Here is a 15,911-nt window from a genome sequence, read left to right as displayed (position 1 = left end):
TCTCCGGACATTTGGCTGTGCTGCTACTGTTTTTCTTTGGTTACTGAACATCCAATAAATTGGATCACTTAGCTCAGGACTGACATACCAATTGTTAATAGTCCAAATGAAAAAAGAAAGAAATTGGTGGCACTCACTGTCCTGTAAAATCCATTATTTATTGAAATATATAAAAAATCTTCGGCAGGGGAGTAATGTGAGGGATACAAGGACAATGGCTGTTTCACTCAATTATGCTTCTTTAAGGACCCGTAGAAGCGCAATTGTGCAAAATGATCGTCGTCCTTGTATCCCTCACATTACTCCCCTGCCAAAGATATTTTATATGTTTAAGTAATTAATGAATTTTACAGGATGGTGAGTGCCACCCCTTTTTCTTTTTTTAATTTGGACTATTGGCGATGTTCCTTCCCTGGGTGAACACCCAAACGTCCAGGCATATATGCCTACAGCGTTATTAACCCCGGAGTTGGGTGTACTGTTTTGAGTGGTGCAGCAGTGCAGATTTTTTCTATGTGTGGACTTGTATATACCAATTGTTAAGTTTGCCTTCCATTTTATATTGGTTATTATAGGTGTGTGATTCTATACAATTCCCTTACCATAACTAAATCTCTACATTTATGTATATAAGCCTGACATCTTCCGATCCATCATTTCGGATCCCAAATTTGAAAAGCACTGCCACCCATTATTAATAGCCACTGGCAATGTCTGAAATAATAAATGATTCACAATTCCATTGTGCCTAACTACTTATAACGCATGCTAGATAGCTGGCTAGGTAACAGCGACACATAGCTAGATGGAATAGAATGAGCAAACACAAACATTCTCATAGCAATCATTCCAATAGTTGCTGCAAGCAGTGGATGTGGTAAGCACAGTTGACATTTGATAGATCCTGTTAAGCTGCAATAAAAAGGCAGAGCCAAGATTTGATAGTTAACGTTCACATTAGCACAGCAGGTTTTGCAGAGTTGTTGATTATAATGGAAGCCGAAAGTGTGCCCTCTGGGCTGTTGAAAAAGGGACCAGCGATTTTATAAAAATTCAGGAACGGCAAGTGTAGACGTCTCTGCCAAACACTCTTCCAAAAGTTCTCAACTCAATTTATTAATTTTTTTTTATTATACATTTCGTTGCATCAAATTATCACCTTTAGATGTTTTATAACAAATGAGTTTGTGACTGTTTTTAGATGGAAATAAATCCATAGTATGTTGTTGTAGCATTTCATTATTTAACATATGTGTTTCATTATATAGCGAATGTGATTCAGCGATGCACACTCCAAAGATAAATTATGGTCCTTGCGGCAGCTAATAATAACCAGCCAGTAAGAGTTATGCTATATCTTAGAAAGATTAAGCACTGCATCACTTATGATTGCTACATTGCTAGAAGGCTTCATTATGTTTTTCTTTCTGTGAAAAAATATATAAAAAATTCTACTGAATGATAGTATTTCTTACCTAGAATTTCAACTACAGATTTTTTTTTATGATCCTGCACGGAAAGTAATGAATACAGGAATACAGTTAATGTGCATTATTAATTAATATATTGCACATTTGGCATGGGAGCAATTGAATGCATAAAACTCTTCCACAACCATAGACAGAAGTGCAGGATGTGTGCTTACATCGAATGGAATAAAGAGAGATAAACTTTGGTTGCATACTGAGAAATTTGTTTGTACATAATGTAAGCACTTAGTCTTTACTAGGATTAGAAACACAACAAACAGCAAAACTTCTTAGTATTTTTGATTTAAAGGAGTTAAAGGGGTGGTCACTCACACAAAATGCATTTTCTAAATATCTATCCTATAATCTAACCACTTTTGTAATTAGCTTTATTACAAAATTTTCAACACTTTTTCCTATTTAGTTAATCCAAAAATGTGTTGTTGTTTTTTACTGTACTCCCTGTTATATTTCATTTGAGAGACGCTTCAAACATGGCTTTAAAGGAGCCTGGGGCTGCACCGACTCCCAGTAGCACTCATTACCTGTCCTGTAACTGGACGTCATCAAGGGGCAGTGCTGCAGTTACTCACTAGTTTCTTGCATTGCTACCCCTCTGAAGATGTCCTGGATTCTGGGTGATGGACGTTGTGGGAGATGTGAGTGCAGCACCAGGACACTGATTCTGTGAAAGAAGACATCATCAGGTGGCAGAGGTAGAAGAAGTGAGTGACATCAGCATTGACCCACAGCTTCTAGCACTGCCCTCAAATGAGTCATCAGCAGGGGGCAGTGATAGAAGCAGTGAGTGACACCAGTGACACTCCCTGAAAAGAATTTGTGTGAAGGCAGGGATAAAAGCTGTGGGGAAGCACTGGTGTCACTATCTGATTCTATCTCCACCTCCTGTCGATGTCTCCTTTCAGTTAGAAATGGCAGTGATGGAAGCAGAGCACCAGCGCTGCACTCACATATCCCAAAGCATCCATCTCCCAGGAAGACTTCAGAGGGGGCAGCGATGCAAGGAACTAGTAAGTAACTGCAGTGCTACCCGCCTGTAATGTCCTGTTCCTGGAAGGGCAATGGATGCTGCAGGGAGTGAGTGCAGCCCCAGCCTCCTGTGATGTATCATTTGAGACTTCTCACAAAAATTAAATGTCACAGGAAGTGAAGAAAATATAAGATATTTAGGGATTAGCTAAATAGGGAAAATGTAGGGTATTGTGTAATAAAGCAAATTGAAAAGGTGGTTAAAGTGTAAGGATATATAGAAAATATATTTTAGGTGCCAGACCAACCTTTAACTCAGATGACCATATGAGCATCATAGCAGATAATTACCCACTCTCTGTATTTGTCTGTTGGGTAGAAAAAAGTTCCTATTCTCGAAGACCCAGCACAATTGTGCATTACATAGATTCCCTGACTTTATTTCAGTGATAAAAAGGGGATATGTTAAAAAAGATTGTATATAGACAAAATCTTTTCAAAGTCCCCATACACATTAAAGGTGTTGTGTGGAGATATAATTATTAAATCTCCATCTTCTATGGGTCAGCAGTGACCCGTAGAAGCGCCAGATCGGTGCGAAACGGCCGTCGTCCAGACCTGCACACTCTGACTTTTGCACACCCCCGAGCCGTGAAGATTTTATCATGATTGAATAAAGTTTAAACCTGTTTTAGAAGATCGGTGAGTGCTGCTAACTGTTTTCTTCGATTTATGGATTGCATCTTCATGTTTTTTCGGCAAGCACCCGTGATCGAGTGAGAAGCTTCAGCTGCAATTTGGCGTGTCCGGCTTTCTAACCCAGACTTTGATGGTGCTGTCAACTGTTTTTCTTTTGATTGACGGAGATATAATTATGCTGACCGATCATCAATATCAGATCAGTGAGGATCTAACATGCAGAACACCCACCGATCAGCTGTTTTTTGCTTCGGTGGCAGACAAAGATAAAAGTGGAAGGAGCTGCATCATTCAATGTACAGTGGCCATTAAGAAGTACTGCAGATCAGCTACTATTGAAATGAAGCTGTGATTTGCTTCAATGGTGGCCAGGTGTAAACATTTTACTCACTGGTGGACACAGACAGAAAAGGCCCCTGTTCAAGAACAATATATGGGTCCTTTGCAGTCCCATAGCTCATCATACTGGACAATTCCACTTGCTTTGAAGGTAGAAGTAGACCCCATAATATTTTGGACCCCTTAACTTCTTTGGCCCCTGCGTGGCTGCACAGGCTGCTCCAATGACATGTGACCAAAATTAGAAAAAGTGAAATACGTAACTCACCATCCTATAAACGTGGTCCTTTATTACTTCTCTTGGAAGACATAAAAATGGATGCAGAGGGACGTGTTTTCCTTTTTCTACTTTTGATCAAGCATCTAAGTACTTTTTGGAGCTGAGCAACATGAGATCCTTATGGCTCCCGATGCATTGCAAAGACTTTATAAAGGTACCTAATTTTTGCATAGTGCTGAATCACTTTTATTGTATGATATGTCTGCCCCTGATTTTAATCTGTCAGGTAGTACACATCAGCTTTTATTCTTTTGAGTACGAGTTGAATTGCAGTACTTTGCAATGTCTGCTGCACTTTAAAAGGAGCAGTGCAAACTCATTCAGAATTTGATTTTGAAGTCAAACTAATTTTGGAAAGCGTAGCATCTTCAATAACGCGTTCATTATCATCCTATTTGTGCTTCATTTCATCGCTGACAGCACCGAGATGCATCCCAGGATTTTTTCTAGCCATATCCACAGATTTTTACATGGTTGTTGTAAAGTGCTGTGCAATATAGTGTCACTATCAGTACATAAATAATGATTACTAATATTATTATAGATAGTTTGTAGAGATGAAAGAGTAAATGCAAGTAGAATTGAAGTCTAGTAATGTCAGAAAAAGACCTATTAAAACGTAAAAGACAAAGTACACCCTGACAAACCCTAGGCAGCCCTATTATCTGAGTTTACCTTCCAGCGTAGGCTGACGTCCTATGTGACGAGACAATTGATGCCCCTGCTCCTCAATGGCTGTCCCTGAGAGACCCTATTACACCCTGTTCTCTAATAAAGGAACAATTACAGTAATTAAACTCACCCATGGCATATGATAAACAATCAATTCCCAATGACTATAATTGATAACAGCACATATTATGTATCATATATATCACTGAGAGAGGCAACAATTCTATATACAGACACTTATCGCACAACATTCATTACTTGATCAAAGAAAGATAATCCTAATATTACTATACCACTCAGTGTCAGAGATAGATGCCAACAGACGAGGTGGCTCATCTTACTTTATATTTCTATCTCATAACAAAGCTACAGGTATGCTCACAAAGTGGTCATGTTCTCCAAGCACCTGCATGTGCCCACCTGTATAGCAGCCATACCTGCCTGGACCCTGCCTGTGCCCACCTGTATACCAGCCATAAATACATGCACTTTTCTGTGCCCACCTGTATACCAGCCATACCTGCCTGCTCCAGCCAGTGCTTTCCTTTTTATCAGCCATGTCTGCCAGCAACTGACACTCCTTGGTACCTGCCATGCCTGCCTGTACAGCTGAACTCCCCTTCTTGGCCGCTGCAGCGGCTTGTCCCTTGGGGGTCAGCTGCCGTGCATCCGAGGTCAGTCCTGTTGTGCACCTCTAGGCTCTCCTCGGATTGTGGCACAGTGGTTCCAGGGCTCCTGTTACAGTTTGTTCAGGCCACAGAATCCACTGGCTCTCAAGTTTCCTCTATTTCCAACTTGTACCAGGAAGTCTCCTGCCAGAACGATCAGCAAGACAAAATCTTCTCTTATCTGTGCACTGTGGCCACCTGATAACACACACATCGGTGGCCACATCCACCCCTGCTCAAGCTGCAACAACCTCAGTTGTGATGCCCCTGAATACCAGCTATGTTCTCTGTTCTGGACACTGTCAGCTACAGTGATCCCTCTTAATATCAGGGTTCATCAATTAATGCACTCTGCACTTTGAACTTTTGGCACACCAGTTTGCTTCTGATTGAGCCAAAGTGGCATTCATCATGTCTCACCTTACTGGCAAAGCTCTAGCGTGGCTCAATTCAATATGTGAGAGAGAGGATCCTCTTGTCGCGAACCTCCAAACCATTTTAGAAGCCTTCCACAAGTTCTTTGATGAACCTGGTCACTTTTCATCAGCAGCATCATCTCTCCTTAGATTGCACCAGGGAAACCCTGCAGTGGGCCAGTACTCTGTCCGATTCCACACCTTGTTCAACGAGATCACCTGGAATAATTATGTGTTGGTGACCACCTTCTGGTAGGGTCTTTCTAGGAGAATCAAGGACCAGCTGGCCAGTTGTGATATTCCTACCTTGTTGGACGACCTGGTTTCCCTGGCTAACTGGATCAACATCAAATTTCAGGAGCGCTCCAAGGAGGTGACTTGTGTGAGAGGGTCTATGTGCTTTGCCTGTAACGTCCGAAAGCCGATTATGCCGTGGGCCTCAGCTTTGACGCCTTCCCTTGAATCTATGCAAAACAACAGGGTAAAGATGGCCGAGCATCTTCAGAAGGCCTGTCATTCTGAGAGAAGGTGTTTCTATTGTGGTAGTCCTGATCATCTAATCTGCTCCTGTCCTGAAAAAACGGGAAACTCCAGTGCCTAGGGTCTATTCGAGAGGCTACCCTGGGTGAAGTCTACTCATCTCCACTGATTCTGTTGGTAGCCATTTCCTGTGGCAAAGTAAGTTTAGCTGAATTGGCTTATCTGGATTCTAGTTCTGCAGTAAATTTTATTCAACAGGTTATTGTGGAGCAGTATCAGATTCCCATCCAATGTCTTGGTGGAATTGTCTATGGATGTGACACCTCTTTCCGAGGCTGCTCTTCATATTATTGAACCAGTGGAGCTTCAGGAAGGAATGTTGCACTCTGAGAGGATCTTTCTATACATACTTTCTGGTCTGTCCTATCACAGGCTCCTGCGCCTGCCATGGCTACATAAACACAAGCCTGTCTTGGACTGGAGATCCATAGGAGTACTCAGTTGGGGCCAGGCCTGTCACAAGAGATATCTTGTCCCAATTTGACCTGCCTGACTTCCGACTGCTCCATGAAATCTACCTGACTTGCCTCCCGCTTATTGGACTTACGTGGATGTTTTTGATAAAAAGGAGGCTGAGACCTTACCACAGCACAGGCCGCATGATTGACCTTTTAATCTCCTTTCTGGCTTAACTCCTCCTCGAGGATGTATTTACCCTCTGTCCCAGGCTGAGACCCTAGCCATGTCTGAATATATGAAACATAATCTGGTCAGAGATTTATCCAGAAGTCATCCTCCCCAGCTGGACCAGGATTCACTTCATTCCTGTATAGACTATATGGGTCAAATTACAGTAAATAATAAGTATTATGTGCCTCTTATATGTGAGCTGTTTAATTGTTTCAAAGGATCCAGAGTCTTCACTAAACTTGACCTTTGAGGGGCATATAACTTAATCCGAATACACCAGGGGGATGTATGGAAGACTTCCTTTAACCCCCTGATGACCATTATATATATCGTGTAATGCTCTTTGGATTGTGGGATGTCCCAGCAGTCTTCCAAGAACTGGTGAATGATATCTTACTGGACCTTCACTACTTATGTGTGACGTTTTCTGTGGACGATATATTAGAGTTCTCACTCAAACTGCCCACACACAGAAGGGATGTTTGCCAAGTTCTGCAGGGATTGAGGAAGAACCGTTTATATGCCAGGTTTGAAAAATATGCCTTCGAGCAAATCTCTCTTCAATTCCTTGGTGACATCATTTCTGAGATGGGACTAAAGATGGATCCCGAGAAAGTATCCATCTGTAGGCGATCCAGTGGTTCCCCAGAATCTATAACTACTAAAGCCAGTTCATTCCACATTTCTTCTCTCATACCGCTCCATCATCTGCCTTGACCCACAAAGTAGCTATCCCCAGGTTGTGGAATCTGGAGGCACCTTTGTCTCTTTAAAACAGACCTTCACCTCCACTCCAGTACTGCACCAATCAGGCAACAATAAGCAATTCTGGGAAGTGGATGCCTCTTTCTCCAGTGCCAGAGCTGTCCTCACCCAGAAGTCTCCTACTGGTCATATGGTAACCTGTGGATTCTATTCCAAAGCCTTTTTATCTCCACAAGGCAGCTACTCAATAGGTAATCAAGAACTGTTGGAGATAAAACTGGCTCTGGAGGAGTGGCATTTTTTGCTTGAAGGAGAAATGCATACAGTAATTACCTACAATGATCACAAAAGCCTAGCCTATCTGCAATCCGAGCAATGACTAAATCCGCATCTATAGAATTTGGTAAAGAAGGTGCTCACCATTCAAAAGAGGTGCACAGGAGAAAAAAATTATCCAATATAGTATGAGAAAAACTCCGGCACACTAAAAATTCTTATAATAATAAATTGTTGCTTTATTCCAAGAAAAATAATTGCTTTTATACCAAGAAAAATTATTACATTATTCCAAAAAAGATATAACGGTGGGATTCCGTATGAAAAAATTCTGCTAATTTTGTGACAGACTTATAATTTCTCTTTTGTGACAGAAATTATAAGTCTGTCACAAAATTAGCAGAATTTTTTTTCATATGGAATCCCACCGTTATATCTTTTTTGGAATAATGTAATAATTTTTCTTGGAATAAAAGCAATAATTTTTCTTGGAATAAAGCAACAATTTATTATTATAAGAATTTTTAGTGTGCCGGAGTTTTTCTCATACTAAATCCGCATCTAGCCAGGTGTTCACTATTCCTTGCCTGTTTTGATATTATTCTTAATTTCCTGTTGGCAGACAAGTAAATCAAGACAGATGCACTCTCTAGGTCTTTTCTGTCTTCTGACCAGGAGGCAGAGCCTCGGCGCATCATTGAATCCTACAAAATGGTCGCTGCCGCTTTGATGGACCTGTCCTGGATTCCATCAGGGATAACTTTTGTTGCAGAATTATGCTGGTTTCACACTAGCGTATGGGAGTGATGCAGATGGCAGTGTACTTCCTCCATGAAACCACACCTATGATCCGCCTACACTTTGCCTATGCCTCCTTGCATCCTGCGGTGCACTATGTACCTATCTTTAACATTGGGTTCGTAGGGATGTATACTATTTGCGGATGCCTCCGCATGCGCGGTTTGTATGCTGCACCGAACTGCGCTGAATGCAACATCTTGCATTTTGTTGCTGTCAGCGCTGCATCCAAACTGCGTATGTGGAGGCATCCACAAACAGCGTACATCCCTGGGTACCCAATGATAAAGATAGGTACACAGGGCACCGCAGGATGCATGGAGGCATAGGTGGAGCGTAGGCGTTGTTTTATGGAAGAAGGGAGGAAGTGTGCTTCTATCCGCAGCACTCCTGTATGCTAGTGTGAAACCAGCCTTAGAAATGAAGCCGGCTCTTCAGTGTGGTCAGTCTTCCAAATTTACTGATCATGCTAGACAGAAGAAAATGCCTCTTCTCCTTTCACAGCAGTATTGATTGCCTTCCCTGCTCAAAGATATTGCATTTTTTTTGACCTGTCCTTCCTGTGCAAAGAATAAGACTCTGAAACAACTTCAGATGGGGCTTTTACTTCCTCTTCTTATACCATCAGCTCCCTGGCAGCACACCCTATGGATTTCATTACTGATTGCTTCTCTAAAATGGCCCATTTTACTCTGCTGACTGTTCTCTTGTCTTCACTAGTGTTTGTCAAGACGTTGATCCAACACTACCTGTGCCTCCATGGTTTTCCTCTCCATATAGTCTCTGATAGAGGCATCCAGCTTACATCTCACTTTTGGAAAACTACCTGCAAACTTCTAAATGTTACCTTCTACTTCTCTTCATCTGCAATGCAATGGTCAAGTAGAACGGGTCAACCAGATCCTGACCAACTACATGTGACACTTTGCCAATGACCACCATACTAAATGGGCCAAACTCCTGCCTTGGGCTGAATTGTCATATAACAATCATGTGACTGAATCCTCAGCTAAATCCCCATTTTTCCTGGTGTATGGTCAACACCTCAGTTTTCCGTTCCCTGTGTCTACTTCCACCTATATTTGAGCAGCTGAAACTCTCTTTAAAGGCTTCTATAAGATCTGGGAAGATGCTAAGACCTCTTTAATGAGATCTTCTGAACGGAAGAAAAGACACATGGACAAGAGACATTTGAACCCACCTGTCTTTCATTCTGGGGATAAAGTTTGGTTTTCTTCAAAGTATATCCATCTCAAGATCTTCTGGTATAAATTATATCCTTGCTTTATCAGTCCGTTTTAAGTTCTCCAACATATAAAACCTGTAGTTTGCAAGCTCAATTCCCAGCCTCTTTATGGATCCCCAATTCATTGCATGTGTCTCTCCTCAAGCCTCTCCTCTTCTGCAAGGATCCAGATACCACTTCTGCTCCAGTCAGTACTGTAGATGTTTTCAAGATGGAGAATATTGGAGAATATTGGATTGGAATGGGTTTAATCCTGAGGAGAGGTCATGGGAGCCCAGGGAGAACATTCATGTCCCTCTCCTCCTAAACAGATTGATTGTGGGTTTGAATAAGAGGGGGCGTTAAGTGGGTGGTACTGTAGCACGGCATCCCTGCATCCTCCCCTCTTCACCTGGCAGGCAAAAAGTAATCCCTGCATGTTTTGCAACTGTCGAACAGCCATGAGTAGTGTTGAGCGATACCGTCCGATACTTGAAAGTATCGGTATCGGAAAGTATCGGCCGATACCGGCAAAGTATCGGATCCAATCCGATACCGATACCCGATACCAATACAAGTCAATGGGACTCAGGTATCGGACGGTATTCCTGATGGTTCCCAGGGTCTGAAGGAGAGGAAACTCTCCTTCAGGCCCTGGGAACCATATTAATGTGTAAAAGAAAGAATTAAAATAAAAAATATTGCTATACTCACCTGTCCGACGCAGCCGGGACCTCAGCGAGGGAACCGGCAGCGTTGTTTGTTTAAAATTCGCGCTTTTACTTGGTTACGTGAGGTCCCGGCTTGTGATTGGTCAGGGCGGCCATGTTGCCGGGACGCGGACCAATCACAGCAAGCCGTGACGAAATTACGTCACGGCTTGCTGTGATTGGTCCGCGTCCCGGCAACATGGCCGCCATTAACCAATCACAAGCCGTGACGTCACGGGAGGCTGGACATGCGCGTATTTTGAAAAGCGCGCGTGTCCAGCCTCCAGTGACGTCCCGGCTTATGATTGGTCACGGCGCCATGTTGCCGGGACGCGGACCAATCACAGCAAGCCGTGACGAAATTACGTCACGGCTTGCTGTGATTGGTCCGCGTCCCGGCAACATGGCCGCCATTAACCAATCACAAGCCGTGACGTCACGGGAGGCTGGACACGCGCGCTTTTCAAAATACGCGCATGTCCAGCCTCTCGTGACGTCCCGGCTTGTGATTGGTTAATGGCGGCCATGTTGCCGGGACGTCACTGGAGGCTAGACACGCGCGCTTTTCAAAATACGCGCATGTCCAGCCTCCCGTGACGTCACGGCTTGTGATTGGTTAATGGCGGCCATGTTGCCGGGACGCGGACCAATCACAGCAAGCCGTGACGTAATTTCGTCACGGCTTGCTGTGATTGGTCCGCGTCCCGGCAACATGGCCGCCCTGACCAATCACAAGCCGGGACTTCACGTAACCAAGTAAAAGCGCGAAATTTAAACAAACAACGCTGCCGGTTCCCTCGCTGAGGTCCCGGCTGCGTCGGACAGGTGAGTATAGCGATATTTTTTATTTTAATTCTCTTTTTTACACATTATTACATTAATGTTGTTGCGATACCCGATACCCGATACCACAAAAGTATCGGATCTCGGTATCGGAAATTCCGATACAGCAAGTATCGGCCGATACCCGATACTTGCAGTATCGGAATGCTCAACACTAGCCATGAGACATGCAGCTGAGGGGACTCGAACATATTTTTTGAGCATGTCGAAGACACTCTGTTAACCCAAGAGCATGGTCTGATAACACATTATCCAAGTACATTTACTCATTACTATTAATTAACCATCACAATAGACATTTGATTATACTATAGAGATTACATATACTAATTAGTACCACAGATATCAGCACCACAAATATGAAGTCATTCTGATTGTTGAATGAGAAGTATTGTCTCCTAGAGAATTCCAATTGGAAACACAGTATCTATATTAACATTCATGACAAATTAAATAGTGGGATGCTGCGCTATGAATATTTGCCCTCCAAAATAATACACTTTTGCATTTTCTTCACTTTCTGTGTTGGATAAATGTGTGAAAACTTGTGGGATCTGTTAGAACCCAGGGGGCTTGTAGACTGTCAAATAGGTGGAAATTTAATCCTGTTGTGTTTAAGGTGTGGATTCATAGTCCACCAGTTTTTGTCTACTTAGAAAATTATTCTGCTTCACATCATGTGATATTATGCACTTACACTTAATTGTTGTTAATATCTTTAAAATAATTAGTCAAATTTATATTTTAATCAATTTTTTTATATATTTTCATTAATTCTCGATAAAGGGCCTCATTGTGTGAGCTACTCTATATTGTTTTATTTTTTAGCCTTTCCTTTGTGTGCTAAGGTCTGTAAAGACCTCATAGCATAAAAATGGACACTAAATTAATGGAGAATAACTTCTCTGCAAATTGAATTTCGATTGAAAATCTGCGTGAACAGGCAAATTTAAATTTTGCCTGATCTGCCCATCTTTGGTATGTGTTTGTGTGAGAATATATAAAATATATAGAGCTTCTCCTCTAGAGAGATATCTCATCACGCAGATTACTAGTTTTCAAGTTCTACCTCTTTTTTTGGTTTTACATTTTTAATTCTGCTCACAATTAGAATAAATCCTACTCTTGCCGTAATTATATGAAGATCTTTAATTTTGAACACGGTTAAACATTTCTAATTTTAGTATTTAAATCACCTAAATTTAACAAAGGAGGTTTGTGCATTTTCAAGAGTAAAGTAGTTTTTTAATTTAATTCTATCTTGGCTTAATTAAAAAGTTAATTACTTTACCTGACACAGGAGATACTCAATTAGGTTGAAATTATTTATAACATGCCGTTGACTATTTTTATTTTTACTGTTTATATACTGTAAAGGTTATAACTCTTACAATAACAGTACTTCCAATTGAACGAATGTAAAGTGGTTCCTCACAAGCTAGGATCTAACTTTTCAGTATCCATGGTAGCTAGCGACAGATGTGCTTCTGTCACTAAACTTGTTTCAAAAGTATACTACGTTTTCTAAAATTAAAACATTAAACTCAAAAATGACTAGGTAAAATAAAAAACAATTATGGTCAGAATAGTAAAAAAAAATAGACTGCACTGCAATGATTAAAGATTTTTCCGTCTGAAACGCGGTTGCCATACAAACTCCCAGACAGAGTTGTGAATCCTATGTTATAATAAGATTTTTATGCTTACCTAATACATTTGATGATTTTAAGAAGATCCGGACACTGAAGTCCTTTTCTTCAAGTTAAAAACTTTCTAGTCCCATGAGTTAAGTGACAAAAAAGAGTGATGAATGTATGAGTGCTGGCTATGAAATTACGTATATGAGCACATCTTAGGATATGGGATTAGACCTGTCTCTCAGTGAAGCAGAATAATGTGATAGTGACACTTTATGCTCGACAACTGTAAGATGCAATTTTGCACTGCTTTAAGTACATGTATCTTTTTGAGTTGACATGCAAAATGGTTTTGCTACTTGAAAACGCTTTCCCTCCCCTTTTCATTATTCAGGGATGTGTGCCTGTCACTCTTCACTGCCGTCCATAAAGGGAACTGTTATTGTACTTGGAGCCGGAGACACCGCTTTTGACTGTGCAACCTCGGCATTGCGCTGTGGTGCCCGCAGAGTGTTTGTGGTCTTTAGAAAAGGATTCACTAACATCCGAGCTGTTCCCGAAGAGGTAAACTTAATCTTAAAATTATAAAAAAAAATTCTAATGACTTCCCTTTTTTTCTACTTGTACGTAAAAGATCAGTAAAAAAAAAGTTCATTAGGGATTTGATATTTTTAATCCTATGTGGTTTCCCTAAGTTTCTGAAGCAGGCTTCTTTCTAATGTATCATGGTGACAAAATCTTCAACCTGTCAAAAAGGTTCCTAAATTCTGGTGAGAGGCCACACATGGAGTTTAGAATTTTTCAAGATGTCATGCTTTATTTTTTAACACTTCTGTATCAAGTAACATTACTGTTGTTATGAACATGATCAAGAATTTACAGAAGGCATGTCGGCAAGGATCAGTAAATCTGCAAAAATTTGAATTTGCAAAATGCAAACTTACATATGTTTGGAAAAGTCCTTGTGATTTCCAGTTTCATACTGAAATCCTCAGTGATCTACTGTACTGTATATTGTAAGGTGGTACAAACCTTTGTATATGTAGATATAAACTTTTATGTCTTGTTTTAAATAATTACCCATGAAACAGCACATAATTAAGATATCAGATGTACATCCTGAATCATCCTTTATTTCCTTTTCTCTTGTCACCATATTTCCTGAGATATTCCATTGGGGTTGAAACAGCTTAAAAAAGCACAAAAAAACATGATTTTGTGAAACTCTGTCAGGTGATGTTTATGCTATATGTCTGTTCGTGGTTTTAATATCAATTTCAGCCTGTCACTAGTTTTCACAGCATGTAAATGCTAGGTACACACTATGTTTGTGTCCATTATCAAATGAATACGTTCAGGAGGTATTTGCCTGGTGGTAGCCACTATCATGATTGATGATGAGGCATCTTTCTACCCTAGGGACCCATTGTAAAGAAATGTATGGTGCATGGTATACTTTTATTTGTTAACCCTTAATTGTAAAGGAAGTTGCAGTCTGTTGCATGTTCCTATCAAACTAAACAAACTCATCAAATATGTACCTGTTAGATGGAAGCTGAGTGAACATGCAAGTGTTTCTCACTGAATAAGAATATCATCAAAAAGTTAATATAATTCAGTTCTTCAATGCAAAAACTGAAATTCATATATTATGTGTAGTGTACTTGAAAGTATCGGTATCGGATAGTATCGGCCGATACCCGAAAAGTATCGGATATCGCCGATACCGATACCGGATACCAATACAAGTCAATGGGACACCAAGTATCGGAAGGTATCCTGATGGTTCCCAGGGTCTGAAGGAGAGGAAACTCTCCTTCAGGCCCTGGGATCCATATTACTGTGTAAAATAAAGAATTCAAATAAAAAATATTGATATACTCACCTCTCCGGAGGCCCCTGGACATCACCGCTGGTAACCGGCAGCCTTCTTTGCTTAAAATGAGCGCGTTTAGGGCCTTCCATGACGTCACGGCTTCTGATTGGTCGCGTGCCGCTCATGTGACCGCCACGCGACCAATCACAAGCCGGGACGTCATTCTCAGGTCCTAAATTCCTAGAATGAGGAGTTTAGGGCCTGAGAATGACGTCACGGCTTGTGATTGGTCGCGTGGCGGTCACATGAGCGGCACGCGACCAATCAGAAGCCGTGACGTCATGGAAGACCCTAAACGCGCTCATTTTAAGCAAAGAAGGCTGCCGGTTACCAGCGGTGATGTCCAGGGGCCTCCGGAGAGGTGAGTATATCAATATTTTTTATTTTAATTCTTTATTTTACACAGTAATATGGATCCGATACCGATTCCCGATACCACAAAAGTATCGGATCTCGGTATCGGAATTCCAATACCGCAAGTATCAGCCGATACCCAATACTTGCTGTATCGGAATGCTCATTCAACACTAATTATGTGTCATTACAAACAGAGTGATGTATTTCAAGTGTTTATTTCTGTTAATGTTGATGATTATGGCTTACAGCCAATGAAAACCCAAAAGTCATTATCTCAGTAAATTAGAAAAATTAACAAAAAACAACTGCAAAAGCTTCATAAGCATTTAAAAAGGTCCCTTAGTCTGTTTCAATAGGCTCCACAATCATGGGGAAGACTGCTGACTTGACAGATGTCCAGAAGGCAGTCATTAACACACTCCACAAGGAGTGTAAGCCACAAAAGGTCATTGCTAAAGAAGGTGCAGCATGGTGGCTCAGTGGTTAGCACTGCAGCCTTGAAGCGCTGGAATCCTGGGTTCAAATTCCACCAAGGACAACGTCTGCAAGGAGTTTGTTCTCCCCGTGCTTGCATGGGTTTCCTACAGGTACTCTGGTTTCCTTCCACATTACAAAGACATGCTGATAGGGAATTTAGATTGTGAGCCCCACCAGGGACAGCGATGATAATGACTGTAAAGTTCTGTGGAATTATAGGCGCTATATAAATAAAGAGATTATTATTATTATTATTAAGGGGGTTTGTTCACAGAGTGCTGTATCCAAGCATAATAGTAGAAAG

At 41.3% G+C, this 15,911-nt stretch overlaps 1 protein-coding gene across 4 annotated transcripts in view; it reads left to right on the top strand.

Moving 5' to 3' along the window:
- The window catches only part of DPYD (dihydropyrimidine dehydrogenase), a 1,626,828-nt gene that overhangs the window by 775,526 nt on the left and 835,391 nt on the right, over positions 1 to 15,911 (top strand). For all 4 annotated transcript variants that reach the window (XM_077278231.1, XM_077278232.1, XM_077278230.1 and 1 more), the window contains one exon: positions 13,292 to 13,461. In XM_077278231.1, coding sequence (XP_077134346.1) covers positions 13,292 to 13,461 — 170 coding nt within the window. The remainder of the gene's footprint in view (positions 1 to 13,291; positions 13,462 to 15,911) is intronic.

Source organism: Ranitomeya variabilis, chromosome 8 (assembly GCF_051348905.1).
Source record: "Ranitomeya variabilis isolate aRanVar5 chromosome 8, aRanVar5.hap1, whole genome shotgun sequence".
Classification (NCBI taxonomy): Eukaryota; Metazoa; Chordata; class Amphibia; order Anura; family Dendrobatidae; genus Ranitomeya; species Ranitomeya variabilis.
Note: the sequence above shows the minus strand (reverse complement) of the source record. Positions and strands in the feature narration are given on the sequence as shown.